The sequence below is a fragment of the Etheostoma cragini genome, chromosome 16 (assembly GCF_013103735.1).
Source record: "Etheostoma cragini isolate CJK2018 chromosome 16, CSU_Ecrag_1.0, whole genome shotgun sequence".
Taxonomy (NCBI): Eukaryota; Metazoa; Chordata; class Actinopteri; order Perciformes; family Percidae; genus Etheostoma; species Etheostoma cragini.
Genome location: NC_048422.1, coordinates 11,409,517 through 11,436,010, shown reverse-complemented (window position 1 = coordinate 11,436,010; position 26,494 = coordinate 11,409,517). Strand labels below are relative to the sequence as shown.

General features: G+C 41.0%; 1 protein-coding gene and 1 long non-coding RNA gene across 3 annotated transcripts in view; one reads left to right on the top strand and one right to left on the bottom strand.

The window, feature by feature from the left end:
- Window positions 1–25,956, top strand: part of si:dkey-1d7.3 (transmembrane protein 132D) — a 32,984-nt gene extending 7,028 nt beyond the window's left edge. The window contains exons 3-11 of one of the 2 annotated variants that reach the window (XR_004659879.1): window positions 3,526–3,672; window positions 6,817–6,988; window positions 9,816–9,959; window positions 13,802–14,010; window positions 19,049–19,229; window positions 19,380–19,493; window positions 19,630–19,821; window positions 22,977–24,555; window positions 25,943–25,956. Coding sequence is in view for 1 of the 2 variants with exons in the window: in XM_034895996.1 (XP_034751887.1) it covers window positions 3,526–3,672; window positions 6,817–6,988; window positions 9,816–9,959; window positions 13,802–14,010; window positions 19,049–19,229; window positions 19,380–19,493; window positions 19,630–19,821; window positions 22,977–24,431 (2,614 nt within the window). In the remaining variant the exon portion in view is untranslated. Of the gene's footprint in view, window positions 1–3,525; window positions 3,673–6,816; window positions 6,989–9,815; window positions 9,960–13,801; window positions 14,011–19,048; window positions 19,230–19,379; window positions 19,494–19,629; window positions 19,822–22,976; window positions 25,377–25,942 lie in introns of those variants that run through there. The other variant, XM_034895996.1, reaches the window with a different exon arrangement.
- LOC117959106 lies at window positions 12,975–20,939 on the bottom strand. The gene is made up of 3 exons (XR_004659881.1): window positions 20,831–20,939; window positions 14,135–14,139; window positions 12,975–12,985 (listed from the first exon to the last, which is right to left on the bottom strand). It is a non-coding gene; the product is annotated as an uncharacterized LOC117959106 (long non-coding RNA).
- Window positions 25,957–26,494: the final 538 nt, after the last annotated feature.

The following is a 26,494-nucleotide window of genomic DNA, read 5'->3' as shown; positions in this document are numbered from 1 at the left end:
TTCTCTAACCTGCAAACAACATACTAACCCTACTGTAATCTGCATTGGGATGCAGGCAAATAGAGAGAAATGTTTGGACGTGTCTTAATCCATATGGCACATAGTTAAACCAGTCATTGTGTGTCAGTCAATCCATTGTCAAATATCAGATTTACCATCCACTGACACAAACAGGTCTGCACAGTGTGCACACACAGACCCATTGACCTGAATGAAGCTCTGCTAGCATTGTTGAAATTACTTGAATAAGATTTGGTAGAGAGACGCTGACCCTTAACATCTGCTGTTGTTTTGACTGTTTAGAAGGATTTACAGCCTCTCCACCTGAAATCTGTAAAACTCTGACTCACTGACTGTACCGATTGAGTTCCTCCAGTCAGGTCAGTGATTTCAGTCTGTGTATTTCTGACCTAGTGCAACATCCAGAGTGAGATTGGACAAGAGGAGGGGACTGAGTCCAGCGGTTAAATCCAAGGGAAGGCTAGCAGTGAGGAGCTTGGCAAAGTGATTTATTCCTCCTGGGAGAAATCCTTGCTCTACTTCACTCTTTGGCCCAAGATTGAGTCCACTCCAGCAGGGTTAGGCCAGATAATCTTCGGCACTGATTGAAAATGAATCAAGAGGGTAACCCTTTAGGGTAGAGATGATCTGGACTGACTGCCAGGATTAACCGTGTGTGTGTGTGTATGTGTGTGTTGCAAGGCCATCACACACATCTGTTAAGGCCACAGGCAGCTTGTGATATTCTATTTAAAAAAAATGTCATCACATGGAATTACAACCCTTTCTTCAGATTGAATATCAAACATTTTGTGGACTCGCATTTGGGTAAAAAAGAACAGAAAAGGTGACAGTTCAACATCAAAAAGTGAAATATACAGCGCAGCAGAGAGAGAGAGAGATTGACTGAGTTTGGCAAAACAGCAGTGGAGAGTTGTTCACATTACCAGTCGATATCCATCCGTGGTCATGAACTCTGGGTAGTGACTGACAAAGACAAAGAGTGAGGACAGAAGTGGCCGAAATGAGGTTTCTCTGCAGGGAGGCTGGCGTCTGCTTGTTGTCGAGAAGCTCAGTGATCCAGGACAATTCTGGCATTGAGTTACTGCTCTGCCACACTCTACAGGAGCCGGTTGAAGTAGTTGGTACCCCTGGGGAGGATGGTCGCCAGGTGCTGTTGTCACTGTGACTCTGAGCTGGACAAGCAGCAAGAAAACACATTTTAAACGTCGGGAAAATATTCATCGTGAGTTACAGTTGTCCTTGATTGAAACCCATTTTAATCAGCAATTCAACACCCCCTTTTTTTTTTTAAGAAGAAATCTGAATTCTTTTGATTTGTATGTATTATATTTTAAATATATTTGTTCAAATTGTAAATGAAAATGTAATGCAGAGAACGAGCTTCTGCACAAGAATGTCCCTTTCCAAACTTTGTTGAATTCAATTTGCCTCACATATTGTGTGTGTGTGTGTGTGTGTGTGCTGTGTGTGTTGTGTCTGTCAATGCTCTGACCTTGACCCTGTCTCAATGGTTATTGATGTGTCTGGTTGTGGTTTGATTACTAATCAGTATTTGCAAGTGTGTGTGCTGAAAACGAGGGCGATGAACACTGACGCCTATTCTTTCCGTCTTCCAGTTTTTATTTGAATACTGTTTTGTTGCTGAATTGAAAAACTACGGGTTGTTGAATGTGAAATAAAAAGACAGACTGCTGGAAAATTACAGGTTGCCACTCAAACCATTACTGGGCAGCAAACATGTATATTAAAAAAAAAAAAAACGTTCAAATAATTGTATAAGTACAGGCTATTATCTGCATTTCAAGACTTCATTTTTGGGCGTTGTGTTTATAAAACATATCATTATCAGGTCAGGAAGTGGATGTGGTAGAAGGCCGCTGCTAGAAAGTAGAAAACTGACACTTCTAATAAATCCTGTTTGTGGCTCAACATGTTGACGGCGGGAATAGAATTCATGGTGGACATAATGAAAGTGTCCTTTTACTGGGATCAACAGATGGGACAAATGACAGAGGTTTAATGGTATTGTGAGTGTGTTTACTTTAGCTTTCATTTTGTTCCGTCAATAAACATGCTCTCACGGCTGCAGTCTACCCACGTGGATGTCACACATCTCAAGATAGTTTTGGCGGCTTTAATCCAGCAGCAGTCACATTACAAACCTACTGCAACACCTTATTGAGGTTGAGGCTTTTCAAATTATTCTCAGTGTGTACATCCTGCTGATAAAACCGCGGGAGCTGAGTGATGCTCTTGAGTGAGCATGAGCTGAATTCCCACTGGAAGGTTTTCTAGCACCTCGTTGAATCCCTGCCATGAGGAAATTGGCCTGTTTTGGAAACACATGAGGTTCCCACCCGTAGCTAGGTGTCTGCGTGAGTGCAGATTAGTGAATCATTGCATTTTAAACACGGATCAGAAGTGTTTGCTGTCCCTTGTATCACTTTTCAACCTATGACTTAGATGATTGCTCTGTGACCCCTGTCTGACATTTAACGCAACGATTTAGCAGAAAGACATCTGCTTTATTAGGACAAAGGCTTGGTTCTTGTTGGACCTCCAGGACTATCGGCTGCATTCACATTATTCATAATAAGCGATCTATCTCTCTGAGCAGAGGGATGCATGTGTCTGAATCAGACCTCTGATTAACTGATTCCCAGTTGCCCCCGAGGCAAACGGGAACAAATACCCCTGCTACTCCTCAGTCTGACGGCAGCCTGCAACATCAGTCTGTCGGTGACTCACCTCGTCGACACATAAACGACTAAACACACAGAACTAACACATATGAAACAAACTTACAAAAGTTACAAAGATGTTACCATGGTTTACGAAAGCTTTGTTACAGTTTTGCTGCAGATTCAGAAGACACAAATGGCCATTCAGTACACATCCTTGCACCATGTCCTGTAGAGGTAATGAACCCTTTGTTGGCAATAAGAGTCAGAAATGCTACACAGAAACAAGGTACAGCACAAGAAGTTTTAGTCTTTTACTCCTCCTGTTGTCTTCAGGTCATATTTGACCCCTTTAAAAATGGTCTATTTCTGAAATATGGGTTTTCTTTTTAACCAAATTACCACAAAAAAATGGATTGGATTCCATTCAACACTTTTTGCAAATACAATTGATCACTTTCATTCCTGACAAAACTCATCTGTTCATTCCTCTGGTCTTAACTATTAGTCAAAATAATTCATAATCTCTGCTTTTTTAACTCAAATATTAGGTATAATTCTATGTCAATGAGGGTTATCGACCATGAATTCCAAAAAGTAGTGTAAAACTAGTGATAGTGAGGTGGTGTTAGTGAAAACTGAAAAAAAGTCTGAGAAAGGGATGAAAATTACAAATGTTGATCCGTTTTTTCACCTGGGAGGACAACACAAGGGTTAACCTATGACTTGAGTTAGTTTAGGAGACAGCTTCCAAGTTGTTAGTAAAATTCACGCTTTGAACTAACTGGAATATGTATTTACTTATGTATCTATACTGCAGGGCAACAGTAAAAACGGGCTTGTTGTTCAGCGGGGCGCGGTCCAGTGACTCAGCGCTTTGGGACATGGTAGTGGAGCCTGGCAGAGGAGCGACTCCCAACACCGTCTCCGTTGTCTGCAAGAAGAAGGTTGCTGTCACCACAAAGAGGTAAGTCTTGTACTCTATCCACACATAAGAAAAACATCTTCATTTTTTGTCCCTTCTTATTCTATTTATTTTCTGAGATTTCAATAACCCTGCTGCTTCTGAGAGAAAATCAATCAGTGATCTTCACTGTTACATTTTACAGGAAAATGAACGATTTGTGGCCTTATGGTGTACACAGAATTTTGTTTTTGTCTGTGTAAAACAATGTGTTATGGTATCAGGTTTCATATAGTAGACATGCTTTTATCAGTTAAGGTAGTAGAGTACATTTGTTACTCCAAAAATCTGCTGAGCCAATTCCAAGTATGTGCCGTGGTTAAAAAAAAAATGAAATTAAGGGGAATTGGTTTTAAATAAAGCATATTTACTGTATGTTCCCATGATTTTATACCGTCCCTTTTTCCTCTTTATGTTCATATAACTGTGGAATCTGAAATATATTCTACCTCAATCTATAGCCTCAGTTTTTATTTGAGAATGTCTTTATTCATTATCGTATATGATATTACATCAAACAGTTGGTTAATCAGAAACTTTGTTCATCTCAAACACCAACTTTGTGAACCCATTAATTATCATTTCCACTACAGGATCACCGGTTTGATGTGACTAAAATAAATATATAAACAGCAGCAGTAAACAAATCCAAATGCTTTTGAAGGGCTTCTTCTCATTGAATTCAAAATATTAAATGAATGATAATTTCATGGCACTTTCCATGCCTGATGTACCTGATACACACCAGTTGACCACAAGCCTATTGCCTGATGCTGGTTGTGGCACACACCAGCGGCCACCTCTGCCCAGCAACCTCCCGCCCACACAGACACACACCATCCGCCGGCCGCCCGACCCACTTATCTGTAATCATCCATAATCACGGCTACGTTATCCAGGCTTAACCGCTTGCACGTTCAGAAGGGGAGATTAGGAAGGAGAGATATTCCAAGTTGTGTCCCATGAGCTGAGCTCCTGCCAGGAAACACACACACACACACACACACACACACACACACACACACATTACCACCACTGTGCTTTGAAGTGTTGATATGTCCAGGGGGTAAAGGCCCCCCTCATAGATGAATTTCCAGGAAATAGGAGCATTAACCCTTTCTCTGTTTCTCTGTGTTCCTCATTTTAATCCATTTAAAATATACCTAAGCCAATTTCATTTAAGAAAATACAAGAAGACAAGAAATTAAGTAGACGTTTTGATTGGACTTAGTTTGAAAAAAGTGAATTTTGCCCCAGACACGACTTATCGTTGAGTGCATGAGCCCGTTCAGGTAAATGAAGACTATGATAAATGGATGATTTTGACGGAAAATCCTTATTAGTCGTGCAGGCGTTTAGCATGTGTTTAGAATAATCTAAACGTTAGAATCATATGTACATACAGGAGATGTGTATATATATGTATACATAAACATACACTATATATATGTTTGCATATGGAATCCCTAAAGAAACTAAAGAGCTTCTGTGTGGTCTTTGCTATTTGTCTATTTAAATGAAAGGCAAAATGTTAAGGTACAAACACAGAGATTGGACATTCACTTTAGTTCGCTATAATTCCACACAAAAGTGCATCACAATTCATATTTTCTATTTTGTCTAATTGGACTTTTGACAAATGGAGTCCACCCCAGGATCAATAACACTCTGTGGAGGTTGTTTAATCAACACAATCTGCAACCAACCATTAGTAGTTTTAAATTGCCAGGCTAGTGTTTTCCCACTTTTTCCAGTCTGTAATGCTAAGCTAAGTTAGAAATATGTTGGCGGTAGCTTAATATTTAGGGGACAAACACAGGAAGGCAACAACCACAATTCCCAAAATGTTGAACTTCTTCTTTTTAACTGCAAGGTTTGATAACATAACTCATTCTGTATAGTCTGCCCAAAACTTGTTTTTGTCTCTGTTCTGCTTCCTGGTCTCCATTTCTTGCTTGTCAGGTCTATTTGTGAGTTTGTCAGTGAAATGACTCTGCAGAAGTTTGTCTTTCTGCAGGTAGAAGTTAGTATCACTGAGCCTCTGTGAGCAGCAGGAGAATCTCCCTCTCAGAGATGGGGAAACATTGGAAAGACCAATTCAACTCAGCCTGACTTGTGAGCGTGCTGCCTGGAGCGTCAGCTGTAGTGTGAAATACTTTTTTAGATTTTAAAACATCAGTCATGTTTTATCTTTAACCAGACAGTTAATAGCTCATTGATGCACACATTGCAAAAAGAAAACTCAGTCCTTGAGTTGCTTTTGAACGGGCGTTTTAGCGATGTACTGCAGAGGTTCATTATTGTGCTCCATGCAAAGTTTTGCTCCACTTCAAAGTGCCACAGCTACACTCCCATTTTGTTCTGTTTTCCCTTTGATCTGTTTCTACTGGCAGGTATGCATACTCTCTCTCTCTGCAGTATCAAATAACATCACATGGCTTTTCTTTGACAATCCTTTGACCAGAATACTTGGCTCAAGCATCTGCCAGCTCACTTAATCTTCCTTCCACACACCTTATTCATCCATCTGCTGATGGACTGAGAACTCTTGTGTATTGCCCGCACTTTGGTTTAAACTCAAAACTGTTTGCTTTTTCACAAATTTAGAGTAATTTCTGTAAAGAAATTTCATTTTCATAGGCAGTGTTACCTTACAAATATTTACATGTGTCCCCCCATTGAACACAAGTACACAGCTCATCTGTCTCATCTTATTTATTCATTTATTTAGTTTTTTACAAAAAGGTCAAATATGACAGCTTCCCGAGGTTTGATAACAAATATTCAGCAACTTTTTCTTGAATTTTGAAACAATTGACAATTTAACTGCATCACTTCTGGTAATTTAACAGTAGACTGAACCAAATAATCCCCGTCATGATGTTAATTTAACTTTAGCTGTTGTGCTAACACTCACCAATATTACCCTCCAAATGCAGAGGCTAATTGCTAGTTCATGTTTCATTACTCTCCACAATTAAACTCTCCAAACCTCTTCCATTTTGTGAAGTTTTATTATGTTTGGTTTTTTTTCTTGTAATATGTGCAGTATGTTTGTGATTTTGCTATATACATCATTATTTGTGCCACTGTTACCCTGTTTTACCATTTACCGTCTATTGTATTTTAAAATGTCATACAAAACAGGGGTCTTCTGGAAGTTTTGCAACTGGACTTTGTGCCAAAAGATGTTTCAGAGCAGGCTGAGGCTCAGACGATCTCCTGGCGTCTGGAGTTGCCAGGGAACATCAAGGATGTGGGCATAATGCGGATCTACACAACTCAGAGAGACTATGTGGGGCTGGCACCTCTGGTCATGGTGAGGACAACAGCTGTATTCATTTCTGTACTATCGACATCTTTCTGCTTCCTACGTACACATCTATCGTAGTCTCATTGATCGTGGTGTTTGAGGAAGGAGGGGGCATTATAAAGTATACATTGGAAGGGGAGGATCTGTTTGTTGTAGCCAAGCCTCACAGCAGGTTACTTGGCTTTGTCACAGGTGGAACGTTACTGTGGGGGTTGCCCACTACCTCACTCAACGTTAATGACATTGGTTGGTTCCTTGTCTTAATAAAACACAGTTTCATCCACTCATACGCACAACTTCCCGATGATTCCCTTTACATATCAAAAGTTGAAATTATCTGGCATGTACATGATAAATGTGCAGTTTGTTTTCGTAATTTCATTTGGAAGAAAAGGTTAGCAGTGCACTACTGTTTGTAAAGAAAAGTGCTACACCTGTTGGTTGTGTAAACACATATGTTCCATCTAGATCAGTTCTATCCATGTAATCATTTTTCATGTGATCTGTTCTGCCTGACATAGCATTCAGAACAGAGCAAAAGTCTTTGCTGAGCAAAAGTAAATTATTTGTTTTGGCATTAAACTAACACAAATAGTTTCTGGTCTGAAAGAATTGCTTTAGTTGTAGTTTTTCCTCTGTGTTAAATTGTGTACTGCAGAGTTTGATAAGTTTCCGGTCACCTCTGCCTGTTTGCGAAAGACACACAGTGTGATCACAGTATTACCCAATGCATTTATATTATTTTCATGCTTTGACTGATCCCCTGTTGCTATGTGTACGCCAATACCTCTACATTTTTGGATAACCCACAGAAATTATAAGGTGTAGTAGGTATGTATTACTTTTTGCAGGAGATTTAGAAGGCTATTTCATGGTGCAATAGTCAACGTGAATCAAGCATACACTGAAGAGCAAATATGTTTATATGACAGTCCCTGAGAGGATTCACATGGAGATTTTCCTTTTTGGTGGTGAAATTAATAGATGTATTTCATAAGTAGGCTTTGGCTATTTTTCTTTAAAGTTGTTGTGCTTTATGTTCACAGCAGAACAAATTACTGTTACAAACCACACATGAACCACTCCACCACTGCAGATGAAAACAAGCAGAAGCTGCACAACAACCAGAAAATATACATTTGTTACATTCATTAATAAAGGAAAGTGAAGAAAGGGCAAGGTAGATGTTTCCTTACAGTAAAAAAAAAACAAGGCTGTTTGATTCTCTGAGCTCCCTTAACCCTATAAAGGATTCAGCACTCACTGAATGAACAAGTAAGTGAAGCAATGAATGAAGGCACAACACCAAGGCTTGCCACCGAGTGTAAATATAACACTGTTTTCAGAGAAGAAGCAGATTTAAAGCAGAGCTGAGCTACTTGTGCTGAACTTGATCACTGTGAGCCAGATTGCTGCGGAGCTTTCGGAAACATCAGACGTTGAGATTTCTCAGTGTGCCATTGGCAGCACCGCAAAGCGCTGGTATTGCTTTCTGATTTTGCGCTACCCATGATCCAGTGGCTTATGTTTGGGTCAGTGTTGCAGTCAGAACTACAGCATGTCCTTTTGAAATTGCGGTCAGCAGCTGTCAAGCCGACAGAATGTGAAGCTGCCGGGGAACATCTGCCGAGTGTTGCCTGATCCACAAGCACCAGGAGGAAAAAAACAATTGCTGATCACCCAGAGCTCCTTATACATACACACACACACACACACACACACACACACAGACACACACACTGCCACTACCTTTAATAAATTAAAAAGACCTTATCAGAGATCTTGTAAACTGGAAAGTAGTTGTAAATCCATGTTGAAGGAGGCGTTAAAGTGTAAAAATAAAGTAACAGCAGGCTTGATGTATAAGAGCTCAACTGTTGCTAAGCATTGTTAAAGATGTACAGTGTAAGGTAGAAAGATGGGTTTTTGAGTGTTGACCTAGTGTGTATAGGTAATACTGCAGAGGATTTAGTTTCATATAGGTGTGCGAGTTTGTATGAGACTGACATGTACTGTATAAATATCATCACAGAGAGATTTATTTTAGCACATTTGTCCAGTTTGTACGTGGGCGTTGCATATGTGTGATTTAAACAAATTAATATTTATTTATACCTCAGTGTTTTGCACCCTCCGCCTGTCCTCCCTGGCCCATACAAATAGTGATGATTGTGAGCAATGTAGAAAGTATTCTTGTATCCTTTACTGAAAGCTGCAGGAGGTAGAAAGCAAAAAAACACCAGAATTTCAAGTAGAGTGGGACCTCTTCCTGCAGCCCTATTATACTTAGTTACATTCCACCACTGATGATTGTATTGGTAATCGTGCAGAAGTCTAGGATGAGGTTTAAACAAAGGTATCAGAGTGTGTCAAAAGCTTGCCTTCTCTAAAAAAACATGTTTTTTTACCCTTATAACAAAGCAGTATGCTAGTTTGGGTTTTAGAGACATTCTGCTAAGTCATGCTGAATATGCTGAATGATGAAAATGAACCTATAACTTTGCTCAGTTGCTGGGCGTCTATGTGATCAGGCAGCAGCTCCTAGGGAAGGACATATTCATGTGGTATTAAATATTACATCCAAGACTGTTTACAGTAAGACTCTCGTTGCTTACTATATCTGCTGCTGTGGAGTGAGGAGGGTGAAGAAGAAGTGGACTGGAAAAACTGAATTCTTTGTTGATTTTGAACACGTGATGTAGTTAGAACAGCCATTTATCTTTGGAAGGGTTTGATTTCCCTATCTGTCATCTGACATCCAGCAATTAAATTAAACTAGGCTAATCCATCATTGGGCCCTGTTCTGAGTATTTTTGCCCTTCTTTCTGCACAGAATACTGACATCTTGAATACTGCTGTGCTGACGGGGAAAACGGTGTCGATACCAGTGAAAACTCTGGCTGTGGAGGCCAATGGATCAGTCATTGATGTGACCAACTACACCAACTGTAGGTCTACAGACAAGGATGTTCTCAGGGTAAGCCATTACAAGCACACGTCCTGGGACGCGTTCCTATGTCGTCACTGGCCCATGCTACATAATTCCACCATGTATCATTACAATTGGGCTAGTAGTTTTCCCATAATCCTTCTGACAAACAGACAAACAAACCAACAAACTGAACCGAGAACATAACCTCCTTACAAAAGAAACATTGTATATGTCAAATGTATAGCATTTGTGATCAGGCTTGTTGTACCGTATACCTTGTTTTTGAACTACCAGAATTGTGGACATACACATATATACATAAATGTATGTTCCTTTTATGGAAGCTATGTAACTGTCGGCTGTAGCTCTAAGATCTTTCAATAAATGTTAAATGGGCCACATTGACATAGCGCCTTTCTACCTTACCAGACAAAGTGTTTTACAATTTGACTCTCATTCACCCATTCACACACCCATTTATACGATTTGACACGTGGACAGGAGGAGCAGGAGGTTGAACCACCAACCGTATGACTCAGCGGATGTAGACTGGGGTAAAAGTGGCTGTTTTGGCCGACATTCTCCTCCCTTTAGCTATTTAGAAAATTTTGTAGGGCCCTGTTGCTGCATCCAGGGCTTAGTGCTGCCCAATATGATTCTGATTTGTCTTCAGAAATACAAACAAGCCACAGCATCTTTCCCCTATAGTAGAGCACTGTTGAGTAAATGTGCTTCCAGACCTTCTAGCACTGTGGAGCTCTGTGAAGGTCTGGCCATACGAGACTACCTCCTGAGCCACATCTGTCCCAGTAGAGTTTTGCCTTTGTGCCACTCAAAAATTTGATCTTAAATGTGTATGCAAGATCTACAGTATGCATGGATAATTTATAATCCAATGAATGCATGTCAAACTAACGGGAAAATAACTTTTTTATATACAAAAACATTTGCAGCCTTTGTTACTTCCATATTTCATAGAAAAACAAGATAGATTCTGGTGTATAACTCTTATAACATCCACTGTTACTGTGCCATAATATTTAACAAGCGTGTGTGTGTGTGTGTGCGTGTGTGAGCGGATGTGTTTCAAAGCGCCATGGATAAAAGCAACCTCTTCCATATGGCATTAGAGATTGAGCTCATGATCCAAGCACTCGGTCCAAAAGCACAGTGATTTGACCTTTGTGTAATGTATCCATGTTATTGGGACATTGGAAACAGAGAGAGGGAGACAAAGAAGAAAATACCAGAGAGGAAGAAAAGGAATTATATTATATTCCATGAGACGGCAGGGCAGCCACTGGCTTTGTGAGTGTGAGGCGTTGTGCTAAGTGTAGTAAGTTTAAGAGAGTGGGAAAGAGCCAAAAAGAGGGAATAACTTAATCCAGTTATTATTGTGTCTCTGAATGGTCTCTTCCTGCTGTCACTGACCCTTCTCAGAGCAATGCCATTGACCAGTGGAATCCAGTCTTTTAAACTATAACTGCTACAAGGGTGTGTTTCCGGTCAACTGTTGATAATAAGTTCAATAAAGTGCCTTTTGCTCGTTCTGGACAAAAAGTTCTGCTTTAACCTCATCGGTCCACAGAACTCGTTTTCACAATGCATCAGGCTTGTCTATATGTTCATTTGCAAATTTCAAATGCTGATTTTGTGGTGAGGACGTAGAAGACGTTTTCTTCAGATGACTCTTCCATGAAGACCATATTTGTACTAGTATCTCTTTATAGTTGAATGATGTATTCCAGTGTCTGCCAGGTCTTTCTGGCTGGATAATGCAATCAAACGTGGGTTATGTCTTGCTTTTCTAACAATCCTGCGAGCTGTTCTGTCTGATATTTGTCTTGATCTTCCAGGTCTTGCTTTAACTTCCACTGTTCCTGATGACTGCCATTACTTAATTACATTCCAAACTGAGGATATTGGCATCTGAAAACGCTTTGCTATCTTCTTATAGCCTTCTCCTGCTTTGTGAGCGTCAACTATTTCAGTTTTAGTATTCTAGACAACTGCTTAGGAGAACCCATGGTGCTGATTGTTGGGGCAAGGTCAGATGAGTCTGGCAATTTAAAACCTTAAGATTGACATCACCTGGTCTTTCCAGACGATAATTGAGAACAATCTATGACGCTGTCAGGTCTCAGCTTTCCTAAGGGAGCAATGCATGCTATAAACTCTGCAGGGTGCCCAAACTTTTGCGGACGCCATTTTTTTGTTTTCTGTTATTTTGAAAGTGTAAATGATGGAAATAAAATCTAACTTTTTGTGACATATAATACGAATGTCTAATCGGTCATTTGATACCTTTTGGAGATTTTTCCATCTTTTCTTGGCTTCTTTATGCACGTTAATACAAATGTTTACCTGGGGTGCCCAAACTTTTGAGCCCCACTGTATATACTTTCTTGTCTGCAGGTCTTTCTTGAAAAATCTGGATCTCAACGAGATCACTTAAATAAATTATAAATGCATTGCCATGGAAACCTTAAACACAGATATATTTGAAGTCTTCACTGTGCTAGTTTCACGAGTCTGCTTATAGATTTTCCCAATGATCAGAAATGAACAGAAAACAATGGAAGACAAAACATTCAGATTTCTAAAAACACATTTGCAAAATAGGTAGTGAAGAGGATTCATCTTCTTCTGGAACCTCAGGCTCTCAGGCCTTCACCTCCAATTCTGATTCTAATTGATTTACACTATAAACTATCCTCTTTAGCATATTATTGAATGTTCTTTTAACCAGTGGACTGAAATAAATTCCTGAGATGATAGAATAATGTTAACACTTTTACTGAAGAAGGATTTACAGACGCATGCAGGCCTACATGTGGACCAAAACCTCCTCGGGCCTCCCAGTGATGCTCCATCTCCACCGCAGGATGGCAAAGCATCTTTTCATTCTCCAAATGATTCGACAGAAACCCCTCATATTCCTTCCTCTTCCTCATCAACATGTCTCATTGCTGAGCTGAAAAGAATCCAAATAAATTAGTGTTTATAAAGTTAATGTTTTTTGTCCATCGACCCATCTAAGGTACATGTAACTGCACTGGAGACATCAGAGACTTTGGTCTGGTCCAGTAGGCATGAAGGGAAAAGGTCTTCACAGTCTGGTCTCCATGAAGATTTTCACAGGAGTTCAAGTTGACTTACCTTGGACGTCATTCCTCCCTCTGCCTCCCTCTTTTCACCACCCTCTCTCCTGTGCGACACGCTACTCTCCAGTCTAGTACACTGCAATTACCGCTGTGCAGCCACTGGTTTGTTAAGATAAGTAAAGCGGCAGTGGAGATAGGCCTCCAATCTGAAATAAAACAAACCAACTGCTGTGTCTCACCTCATTGCTCTCACTGGTGGGGGACTGCAACGCTCCCGCCTACCACACAGCACTACAGGAACAGTCGTAAGGTGGAGCTAATTTATATTCCGTAACAGTTTCATAGAGACCCTGGTAGTGAATTTACATGACACAAACAGAAACATTGTGTGATTCCTCAGCCAGACTAAATGAATAAAATGTGTTTGTTTGTGTGGTTTTAGCTTATTTCTATTGGTGCTTCTGTACAACCTCTCCTCTCTTTGTCAGTTCTTACTAACACTTTCTTATTAATTTTCCATTGCGCTTTACATGGAAAAGTTGTATCCAAATCACAAGATGACAATTCAGTCCCAACTCTAGCCCAGTGATTCTAAAGGACTCTAAACTTTTTAAAATGAATAAAATAAAATTCTTGCCCAATTGAATAACTGTTTATAGAGTGACAGAAATGCAAGAAATGCAAGAAAGAAAAGGCCGTCTTTGTTTTCAGGCCAGATGCAAACAAAGGACATTCTCTCAGTTACATTTCGTCTTTCTCTGTTTTCTTCTCTGTCTTGTCCAGGTGTCGGAGCGATGTGAATATGTGTATGTAAACGGGAAGGAGACAAGAGGGAAGAGCAGGGTGATGGTCAACTTTACTTACGGTTTCCTGAGTGCCCAGCTGGAGATGAGTGTATGGATGCCTCGCCTGCCCTTGCTCATCGATGTGGCTGACCCCGAGCTCAGCCAGATAAAGGGCTGGAGGGTCCCTGTTACTACAGGCATCCGGAGGTAAGGCCAGGCCAGTTCTGTGTTGCATCTGACGTTGTAAGAGCTTCTGTTGTAGCTTGATTCTGAGGGTGTCAAGTTTTAAAAAATGATTTCAAACTGTAAAGGTGCTGCTGCATGAGCACACTGCGGCTTTATGAGTCAGATACAGATACAGTAGTCACTGGGGGACTTGGTTTAAAAACCTTTAAAAAAAATATGTAACCACAAAATTGAAAGCAAAGGTGGTGCAAAGTCCCACATTAAGATACATTTTTTTGTTGCCACCCGGACTAATTACTAATTTACTTAGATTCTAGTTAACATTAAGCTAAGCGATAGCTTGCCAAAGAACCCGTTTGTCAAATACGTACGCTTGGTCAGTGTCTTTCATTGACAAAAAGCCCCCCTTTAGCGTCCGTGTGGAAGGCACTGGGCAGAGGTGCAGCTCCGCGACGCTTTAAGATAACGTAGTATTAAGAGCAACAACAGTAGGGAGTAGTATGACAGCTTGAAATGCCGCGTAAGGAGGGTGGATGGGTCAAACAACACAGGACTTTCACCCAGGTCAGGGGCCTCGACGGACCAAACACGGGCGGCAGAGGCTGGCTCTGGGGACGTGGAGATGGTGCGCTACCAGTTAGATCTGGTGGGGCTCACCTCTACGCATAGAGTGCCGCTGCGTTGGAGTTTACCCCAGTTGCTGAGAGGGTCGCCTCCCTACGCCTGCGGGGGATGAGGAGGAAAACTCTGACTGTTGTTTGTGCATATGCACTGTGCTAGTCATGGATTGTCCAAAACAAACACAATGTTCGTGGTACGTGGTACCAGAGCACCCTAGGCCAAAGATTAATGATTGATTTTATAATTGTTTCATCTGATTTGAGGCTCTATGATTTGGACACTTGGGTGAGGAGAGGGGCGGAGCCGTCAACTGATCAACATCTTGTGATGAGGCTGGGATAATTGAACTTAAGTGGACAATGTTCAAAGACTCCCTTGCTGAAGCTGCGGCGGGGAGCTGTGGTCTTAGGGTCTTAGGTGCCTCAAGGGGCGGTAACCCACAAACACCCTAGTTGACACCGGTGGTCAGGGAAGCCGTTTGACTGAAGAAGTAGTAAAACATTTTTTTTATTTTTTGTGACCACAGTCTTGTGAAAATCAAAAGTTTCATGCTTTTGTGCTGGTCTGTGCTGACAAAAGCACTTTCGTCAACTGTCAGAAAAATGAAGAGTTGATTCACTGCGCCAACTTTTTATAATATGCTGTATAAACATGTTTTGGGCTTAGACTCAGCAAGGACATTAGGTCATTTCAAGACAAAAATAATTTGCTGTAAGATTGAATTCTCCAGAAAGACTTACGTTTGTTTTTCCTGTTAAATTCAACTTGTTTGGTTGGCCTTTTCATTCATAAACATCCCATCATTTGTTAACGCAGTTGACCCTGTAGAGATATTTAAAAGGAGAAAGCATTCGCTGTGCTGATGTACACTGAGTTAGCAATGCAAGACATCTTATTTCCTTTGTGAAGTTTATAATAATCAGTTTTTTGGTTAGGTCTGTAGTCAGTGGTGATGTTGAATTGGATTATAGCCTATTGAGAGGTCTGCTTTCTAATATCCGTCTGCATATAAATTGATTGTCAGCCTTATAAAACCATTACACATAGGTTTGGTGCATTAGTGGGTAGGACACTGTAGAGGCAACACAGTTGCCCTGGAGACAAAGGTTAGTGGGATTTCACTCAATACTTACAGTAGAAGTCATTATTTTTTCACTCAATACTAATGATGATGGCCGACTGATGGGCTGTTTCCCGGGGTAAAAACTCTTTGAGGCTTTCATCTCCCAAAACATTCAATACCCACAAACAGATACCAGGTCAGAAATGTGAAATTGCTATGGTAATTGTAATGGCCAGCCTAATTTTCTGTGCCATGCTTGTTGTGTGTCTGTGTGCTACAGTGTGTAGTGGCAGAGAAGCAACTGGAATTTCTGTCTAATTGGTAGTGACAAAACAGACTGGTATTAGATTTTGGGCTTCATACACAAAATGTAAATCCAGTTTACTTACTTTGAAACTGGATTGATGAAATATCCTCACCCCTGCTTTTCTTTTCTTTTCTTTTTGTGGTTGTATAGCATCAGGTTGTTACAGATTAGGATTTGCAGTAAAGTTTGTACTGTTACTTAAAAACTTGTTGGATTCAAAATGGATTGAAGTAAACACTATTATCAGTTAACACTAACAGAATATGTTTTTAACGTATAATAAGATGGTGTTTGTTGATGTTAATTGGCTGCCAGCTGGCAAGCTAATATAATGCATAATGTCTCAAGGGTCATCAAAGAACTAATTGAAAAAGTGAGTAACCATTGGAAAGAGACTCAACATAAAATCTTAAACTTTTGTGTTCAAGTGTTTTTGGAAATCAGCAAGTCAGTGAGTACAAAAAAGGCAATGAAACAAATGCTGCAAAAGCTGACATTTCAAAGCCTTGTACTTTGAATCCAATCAAAGACAAACATAAGACAAAAATAAGTTAAAACAGTTAATTCTCTGCTAAAGTAATTCGAAACCATAGACAAAAGGAATGAGATGAGGAAAAAGTTGGTTTACTGCCTGCTGTTGAGTCACACTTATTTAATAAAGCATCTTCATCACATGTTAAGTTCTGACCTCAGGCAATAGCTATAATAATTACGTTTATTTGGACTGTAGCTCTTAACGACTTTCTGCCTGCTGTATAAAAGCAAACCCACCAGCCCTCCAGCACACCTGTGGTGCAGTGTGTTACAGACCAGCTGTGCCTACAATAATGATACAGAATGATCATTGTTGAAGGGTTTGAGGATGGTTCACAGCTTAATCTTCACCGGCCACAAACAAACCAGTCAGCCGTGGTATCCTGGTTAATGTAACTTAAATTCACTTAGAAGGAAAGGTCACTCTGCAAATGTTTTGTGCCTCAACAGCATCAACAGCCACACTGCTGTTCTCCAGTATTGTTCTTGAGTTTATAGTCTCTCTGCTGGCCACTAAAAAAAACATTAAGAAGTTCACATCACAGATTTTGCATAATTTTGTCGTGTCATTGTTGTCTACTTATCTCTCCTATGTATAATTAATTAGGGATTAGCACTCATACTACGCATATTTTTTGTGAATGAGTCTCATGCTGTTTACTCAATAATTCTGTCACTTGGTTGAAGATGGTTAAACAATACATGCTGTTTTGCAGCAGATTCTTAAAATTCACATGACACTGAATTTACACTTCAGTAACGTCACATAATCGTGTAGAAGAATGCATGCAATAACACATCATTCATAATTCTTTCTCATTTTATGCTAATTATCAGGGTTATTATTGTATTTACAGGTTGTACCAGAATAGGTTTATACGGTTTAATTTTCAAAAAACACCATATTTTTGTTGTACTGCACATTGCTGCAGCTCCTCTTTTCAGCCTGTGTGTTGAGCTCTCTGTTTTAGCTACAGTGTGAGGCATCCACTTTTGCACCATCTTTGTTGGGAGTCGCACATGCTCAGTACCTAGGTCAGCACTGCGAGTCAGAAGCAGAGTATTAGGGTGTGCCACGCTAGCAGCTAGGCGAGCTTTATAACATTTGTTACAAAGTGACACGTGTTTGTCACGGAAGCACAGGCTGGACTACAATTGAGCTGTTTGGAACAGTTTGTAAACATTGTTTTCTTTGAGATGGACTTTGGGCTTAGTCTGCAGAGCGCTGAGCCAACAGGACGGCTGGGGACAGCAGGGTTTCTATTGCCAGATGAGGGACTGTCTCTGTCCGGCTTATTTATGTAGCATGAAAGTTAGCGATAGCTAACTAACTGTAAATAGCTTTTAATTATCTCAACAGTTTTAAAAGTCCAACTGAAACACTGGCGGTGAAATCCATGTCCCGCAGCCGCGGACAGACTGCCATCAGTGGGGCTCGGCCAGCATGGAAACATTGCTAGAAAGCTTTGCTGCCGATCTCGACCTGATCTGATCGGAGCTCCAGCGGGACACGGAGAGCTCCAGACCCGGTAGCAACTGCACAACCCCCCTGGAGCTCACCGCCAGTGTTGGTGGAATAGCAAGCTAGTGTTAGCGAACTAACCAACCAGCACACTTATAAATACATTTTAGTTATCCTAACAATTTTAACACTCAAACTAAAACACTCGCAGTGAGTTCCAGGTTCTGCAGCCGCGGACGGGCCGCCATCCTGTTGGTATAGAGCTCCACAGACTAAGTCCATAGGTACAAATTAGTTTTGCACCACATGTATTGCAAGAAGTGTTGTAAAAGTCGAGAAGCGCACTCGCCGCAGTGACAGATTGAAGAGATTGTAATCACTGAGTTGTGGTTGTACCACCATCACATCTATGAGTTCTATTTTAGTTGTACAAGCTCTAAAATCATATTCTATAAGTGCTCATATTGCATCTACGCGCTCTCACCTTTTGCACCATATTTACCTCCATAGATAAAGCATAAAATGAGCACTCTCAGTATTAGTTTGGCATTTTTCTTTTTTCTTGAAGAAGATACTACTTTAATGCCTGTGCGCTAAATAGTATGCTACAGTAAGCAGGTGGTTAGCTTAGTTTAGCTTAGCACAATGACAGTGGTACATAGCCAGCCTGGATGTGTCCAGGTAAAAAAAAAACAGGGTCATGCATGGATATTTTTTGGAGTCATTGCACTTTGCCAAAAATAATTCAGCAAATATTCCCGTTAAACAACAACTTGTCGTTTATACACTTTGGTTTTTGTATGGTTAAATTGTTAAATGTTAATTTATAAGCTTCAAGGGTGCTGCTCAGCAAATTCTGTTATCACAGGACAGGCTGCCAGTCTTTATGCTCAGCTAAGCTAGCTGCCTCTCGACTATGACTTCACATTTAGCATACAGGTATGAACATTATATCAATCTTATTATTCAACTCGCCGCAAAAAAAGCAACAAAAAAGAAAGAAGTGTTTTCTTTCTATTCCTTTGAACTGTAAATAAAGTATGTGACTTATTGTGTTACCTTTGTGTGTCAGGTCAACATGGGACAGTGATGAAGAGGAGGAGATGAGGAAGGGCAGGGGTTGCATGCTGCAGTACCAGCACTCTACACTCAGGGTGCTTACACCATTCATGGCCCAGACCGATGTTGAGGCGCCATCTGACCCGCTTACTGGTGCAGACCCTGTTGAGTACTTCCTGGGTCCTGACTGGCAGGTAAAATCATATAAAGGTCTAACTGAAAATAACATACTAACACTAAGCAGCATTTGCGTTATCCAGTCTTTAATGGGTTTGTCCAAAAATTGCTTTGGTTAAGGAATTAATGCAATTAACGTTTTTTTTTTCTTCTTTTTTTATTGACAGGTGGATGTGACCAATCTGGTACGCTCTTCTCTAAAAGTGGCAGATTCTGATGTAGCCAGGGTGCAGGATGGAGGGGTGCTGCAGGGACGGGCTGTGGGCACTACCACTGTACAGGTTAGCAATGGCTGTGATCTTGGTTAGGTTTCTGTGAGTGTGTGAGTGCATGAGTGAGTGTGGTTTTAACAGATCCAGTGCATGCTACAATCATGAATATCCATTTGCAGTTTGGATGAGGTTTAACATGTTGCAGGTGCTGTCCCCTCTGACATCATTGGCCCTGGCTGAGAGGAGCATCAAGGTGCTGGATGATAAAGTGAGTGTGACAGAGCTGGGGGTGCAGTTCGTATCTGGGCTCTCTTTGTCCCTGCAGCTCAGTCCTGGGAGCACCAGGACCATTGTCGCAACAGCAACCACCAGGCAGATGATCACTCAGCTCAAACAGGTAAGTAACTGGAAAATTGTAGAGCACAAAGCATAAAACTGTTGGGTACAGCTCAGCTGTTTGTGATGGTGGTCGTCTCTTTTAATGCCCTTTTTATGTTAGTTTTACAGTGACTCATTTTAGCCATGCTGCACTTGTGGAGGCCAGTTGAACAGTGTGTGAAAATCTGATGGAACAAGAAATAAACAAATGTGGCGAATCCTGTACGTAACAATGGATTATGATTTCAATTTGAGATTATAAACTTGTGTCTGCCTATAGAGGGATTATTTATGATCAGGAGTAAATCATGGATCCATTCTTTTATTCACATTTTGAAACTGTGAGAATATATTCATAGGATTTGTTTTTCATCAGGGGGCTTACGTAAGAGCAGAAACACAAATGCTGAATTCAGATTGCTATAGGCTGTTATTAAATATCAAATGTAGGCGCCTGCAATGCTTTTGTTTGCATTCAGTCTAAATGTGTAATTATTTATTGGCTTTTAACAAGTAGGCATATTACAGTATTCCCCTATTTCTCTATTGTAGTGAGCTGCTATCATTGCAGCTATAATTTTGACTTTGTGTGCAAAGTCTAAAACATCCCTTTTTTCTTGTGCTGTTTTTTAGATTTTCTCCAATGCAAATCAAACTTTGTACATAAGACTTTAGTATTGATTTAGTGTTTAGATTTAACTTAATCATAGGCTGGCTTAAGTCAAATGAATTCCCTACATTGCAGGTGTAGTTAACTCTGATTTACTGATTCATCGATTTGATTGTAGAAGTAGGCTGTAACCTGACACCACAGTGGAGCCAGGAGAGCTGCAGTTCAAGATTTCAAGAGCTATTGCGCATGCACATAGGTAACTAAGGGCGTTTTCACACCTGTACTTCATTTGCTTTGGTCCGAATCAATTGGTGAGTTTTCGTAAACTTGGAGCGATTTGCCCTTGGTTGGTTTGTTTAAGTTTGGTTTGGTTTCACACTTGGAAAAATCCAAGCGTACCAAATCACACAAGAACTTGACCGCAGTCTATTTCTGTGAGAGAAACACTGCATGCTGCTACAGTTTGCTGCTCTGCTGCGTCGCAGACTGCTAAACACACCTGACTACAGGAGCCATTAGCTCAGACTACTACTCTAGTTAACTTCAACCGAACTAAAGGCTGTCGGTGCGCCCTAAGCAAGAGTGGGCTCTTGAACTTTAGACCTGCTGCAGTTGGCCGCTCTGCTCCTGTCTCCCCTGTGGTGTCAGATTCACTGTGTTCTCCCGGAAGGAATCACAGCATGTGGGTAGGCACTTGTAATGACATTTTCAACATGTTTAGAGGCTAAAAACAAGTTTAAAACTTGCCCGGTTTAAACCTGTTTGGTGCTAGAACTAGCAGGGGGATACCACGGTGTAGGCAGCACCGATTGTTTTAGTTTTTCTGTCCACTGACAGACCTTCAAATTTCCAAACGACAGAGCTACGTCTTAAAATTAACCGGAATTCTCCTTTAATTTGCTTGTGTTTTGTCTACTTGAATGTGTTATCCAAAGTTGCAGGGCATTTGTCCGTCGGCCACTGTATGTTTGGACTAAAAAAATATTAATTAATATTCTTTTGGAAATGTTTTGGTGAAATGTGGTATTAATCTAGTCTGGCCATCACCAGACCAAGCCAACCTCAATGGATTTGAGATTGAGGTTTGGTCTGGGGAGTCTGCTCTGTACTTATCTCTGCACTGACGGGCATAGTTCAAATGACTCTGAATGCAATTGGATATTTCAATCAGACCAACGATCTGGGTGGCGTAAACACGACAGGGTCATCGTGTTGAACCCGCCAATAGCTTGGCAGGTAGATAAGCCAGTTTGTGATTGGTTTCCGAAAAATTGTGAACTGAAGCAGGAGAATTAAATGTGCAGGTTTCCAGACCAAACTGCAGGGTGAAATCAAATCACCGGCAGAGTGGTTTACCCAGTGTAGTATTAATCAGCATTGTTAGTTATTATATTGTAAAAAAATGGGAAAGCACTGCAGGATCAGTGTCTCTTGCACAGAGATTGATTTCAACTGCTTAAATCCCAAATTTCAAAGGCCAAAAACAGAAAGTAAGAAATGCCTATGTTTGGTGATAACCACACTATTCAACATTCATTAAAGATTTCTCCAGTGAGGTTTTTCCTGCACAGGGAACAGAAGCAGTACTGTATATGCAGCACAAATAATATCATTCAAAACAATTTCCTTGTAAACCCTCTGTGAGGGGAGACTTAAAATGACACTTTAAACTTGCTATGACAAAATTGCGTGCTGTTAATGTATCCTAAATATTTATTTTTCAGCAACGATATAATGTGCTTCTACAGAGAGGACTTAAATTGCCACAAAAGAGCAGATTTACCCAACGGTCACCTTAAGGGTGTAATGATATTTGAGTTTTTTCTTTGTCTCCCACAATGTGAACTCGTGTTCACAGCCCCGACCGTCATCTGCGGTTATCACGCTGTGTGAAAGAGCGGAAGAGGCCGACAGGGTGCACAGATGACCATTTTAAAAGCTCACTTAAACATTTAGCCATGGCAGCTTGCCCATTTCAAACCAGCTCACAGACACAGGCATGGGGCAGCAATTAGGCGGTCCATAGCTGTTACCCACAGTGCACTGTTGCTGTGGCTGGTCTGCCTCTGTCAATAACACACTACTGGATCCATGCCAGTACAGATGACCAGCCAATTGTGTTTGTGATGGCAAGCTATTAATGTTCTGCTCATGGGTTTTCATAATGTATTCAAAACCACAAATATAGGTTAGGTCTGTGGCGACACAGTGGCTCACATTAGCAACAGGAAATAGGTCATTGTGTATTCACGTGATTGGATTGGCTCTTAACATGACCGTTGTCGCTGTACTTTTTTGTTCTTGTTTAAAAGACTTTCATTATAATCTTTTCATCCACTTTTGTAAATTTATAATTCATACTCTGACTTCAAAAGACTATATGGAACAATAACCCCCTGCTGAGTTTAATCATAAAGAGATTAGGTAAGGCAATTTAGTCTTATTAACTATTATAAGAATATTGCTCTCACTGAAGGCAGGATGGAGGATATTGGTTGGTTCTTTCTTTCTTTCTTACTTACTTACTTACTTTCTTTCTTTCTTTTTGTTCTTTCTTTTAGGAGGCAGTGGTCAGCTGCTGGGTTCAGTTCAGCGATGGCGCAGTCGTTCCACTGGAGCTGTTTGACCGCAGCATCTACTCTCTGACCATCACGACCCCAGATGAGGGGGTGGCCACAATACGTCGCACCCCGCAGTCCACATTTGTAGTAGCACAAGGGGAAAGTAAAGGCCAGGGGGCACTAGTGAGAGTGGAGCTGAGGATCTGTGAGGAATGCCAGAAGTCCAAGAGGAAGAGCAAGTTGGCGGTGGGCACGGGGATCCTCAGAATCAACCTTCAGAGTAGCAGCAGAGACGTGGCAGTAGAAGGTGGTGGCGAGGTTGGCACTGATGTAAATGGTGGTGCATTAGAATTGGTAGGTGAGCTTAAAACGACGGTGACATCACAGCGTGCTGTCACAGATGGGGACAAATGGCCATTCAGAAGCACCATACCTGACCAGTGGGAGTACACCGCGGCAGATACTACCACCTCAACCACATTATCAACTACCTCGATGACTGAAACTACAACCAGCGCTACGAGAGGTAAGACACCCACGACTGCCACTACAACTATGAGGAGACCAAACATTAATACACCACTGAGCCCTGTCAGGCCTATATATACAACAGTGGGTTTAGTTAGTAAAGGAGAAGGGCTGAAGATAAGTAATGGAAACATGCTCGATAACCCCAATTCCCCTCCTAACAAAGACATTCCTAAAGCAAAGGGGACACCCAAGAAGGAGCCTCCCAAATCTAAAACTCCAACAGTAGTTGAGAGCAACCTTATTAGGACATTCAGAGCCATGTTGGACATGGAAATCGGCATGTATGCTTTGGTGGGGGTCTCCTGTGTAGCTATCTTGGCTTTTTTGCTCAACTGTGCTTCGTATAACCTCTGTTTCCGGACTCACAAGACCCCCCTACAGGCAGGCCCAGCACTCATCGGTGACCCAAAGGATCACAAGCATGACTGGGTGTGGCTGGTGAGCAGCAATGATGGCACTCCTGCTCCAGGTGGCCCAGCTCAAGTGTCCACGCTTAAACGCGAGGCTCACCGCCCTCTGGAGTCCCGTCACTCCATAGACTCCATCGACCACCGCAGCGCCCTGCCCACTGTGAGCGCCCCCGCTGTCCCTGAAAGAACTGCCACCCTGGGTCGCAGCAAAGCCAGCTCCCAGCAGCAGCAGTTTAAGGCAAAGCCTATCGACCCCATGGCGAACCGTTCAGCCACCTTGCTGGCTAGGCCACATCGCAGCGAGCCGCTTCATTCCCCCACCAGTAAGCGGAACCAGGTCCAGTTCACCACCTTCACCACGCTGGACATCAAGCACTTGTCTGCACTGAAGAAGAATGGTGTGGACCTAAACTGGGCCAACCAGCAGGCGCAGCACCAGGCCCTTGCCGAGCCCCAGTTACCTTTACCTGACATGCCGTGGCCTGTAGTCAAACCTCTAGCAGAGCCCCAGTGAGTTAGTGTGTGTGTGTGAGTGAGAGTGAGTTAGAATGAGTGAGTGAGAGAGAAAAACTGTACATATACAGCACGTTCTGGTGTACAATGTATGAAGAAAAGAAGCTGGCTTTTGTTTTTTTGTTGTTGATATAGTAAATCACTTTAGAGGATGTATTTATTGAGATTAGATAAAGGAAATTTTATATTCTATGTGCTCAGTGAAACTTGTAAATACATTATGTCATGATGTACCCAATAAGAGAAACAAAAGAGATGCTGTGTTAATTTTTTAAAGATTAAAGCCGTATTTTTATCCTCAAAATGCCAGGTTCTTGTATTTGAAAACTATATGCTTTCCAGATTGGATGTTGTAAATATAAATGTATGTACTGTATACTATTACTTATTTCTAACTCAAAACAAATGCAGTTTCATCTCCTTTAACTTTTGGACGATTGTGTTGCTCCTTTAGAAATGGCTCCAGATAAATGCAGTACGGGAGAGATTATTTCTTGTAATTCTATTCTTTTCCAGCCTTTTGTACTTTTGTTCTCGGATTCCTCCAGAGAATACCTGAAGAGTCTGTGCAATTTGTCAGAGAATATGCAACATTTATCAAGTTATTTTGAGCAATCTGCCACTGCAGTCTTCACCGGATATATATTCAAATCAAATGCATGCTATGCAAATATAGTCTGTGCCTCGTTTGAGGTGGACATTGTTTCTGAATTTTTCAAGAAACTTACCTTGGGCTTCAGGTTTCTCCCTGGGGCCTGCTTCTACAATTTGTAAAAATTTCTAATCTTGGTCTCGAGACAGAGCGATACATATTCAGCTGTACGATTGTTCATGTGTAAAAGAAAGATGCCTTTTTCTATGTAACATCCTCTTATTTTGAAACCAAAATGTGACGTGTATTTCCTATGATGAGACCCTATCAATAAACAACAAAAGGAAACACTTGCTATAGTTGAAATTTAATTTAATTCATTGTTTCTAAAGCCGTTAAACTAGTAAAGTATCGTTCAAGGGAAAGCACAGGGAATGGTTTGGATTATAGGCTAAAGCTCTGCTATGAATCAGTGGGATTTGATTGTGTTTAATCACTATTGAATGTGATTCAAGGCCGATGTCATCATCAATGTCATACTGATAGCAAGATATTTAATGTGCCTGCCAATGTTTGGATTCTGTACTGCTGCACAAAATAATTGTTAGACAGAGAGCAAGAGAAAGATGGGAAAGGAGACAGTGATTCTCATTTTGTATATCGTGGCAGTGTCCACAAAGAATTACAAGCATTATCAATGGTGGAGGCTTTAAACTTATGGCTCATTGTGTGTTTTTCCTCCTTCCTGTGTCTCTGAGGTGACCACAGCAACACTTCTCAAAATTGCATTCTAGGAGCTGTGATAAATAACCAGCTTCCCCAGCTTAAAGAAACCCAGATAATCTGATGCCCTGCACCTCGGGAATTGCAGCTGTGGATATGACAGCTTCTTGCTGCACAACAGCATTGGTTGGATTTAGTGTCTTGATAAAAGCAATTTTAATAACTTTCTCTTTTTTTTTTATACATTTAAAAAAAGTCTCTACCTACAGGCCCAACGTTTCGGTATGTGTGTAAATTCTTTCTGGTTTTCAGTCAATTTATCTGTCCAGTGGCGGTAGGAAAAGTAAACAAACTCACCACGGAGATAAGCATTGATTCAAAGCTGTCTCTGCGGTGCACCGAGGCCCGGCATCTTTGATTGCGGCCCTGCCGTATCATAGAAGATGCTGAATTCAGAACTCTAAAATTTCAGGCACAATGATTAAGATATAAAAGCTGCACAGTTTCTATGACAACAGGGCAACAAAAATACATCTCTCTGTGCTTTTGAAATGCTGTTGCTTACTTGTTTCCTCTGACAATTCCGTTAACTGAGGCTCATCCCTAGGTTTCAAACACCATTCAATACTGTCTATGTGAAGTACTTGGCTTCATCATTGGATCTTCAGTTAATCATACTCATCTTGTTTGGCTGCAATTGGAATTTGTCTGGAGTGGTTTGGAAACATTATAATGAAATATAATTCCAG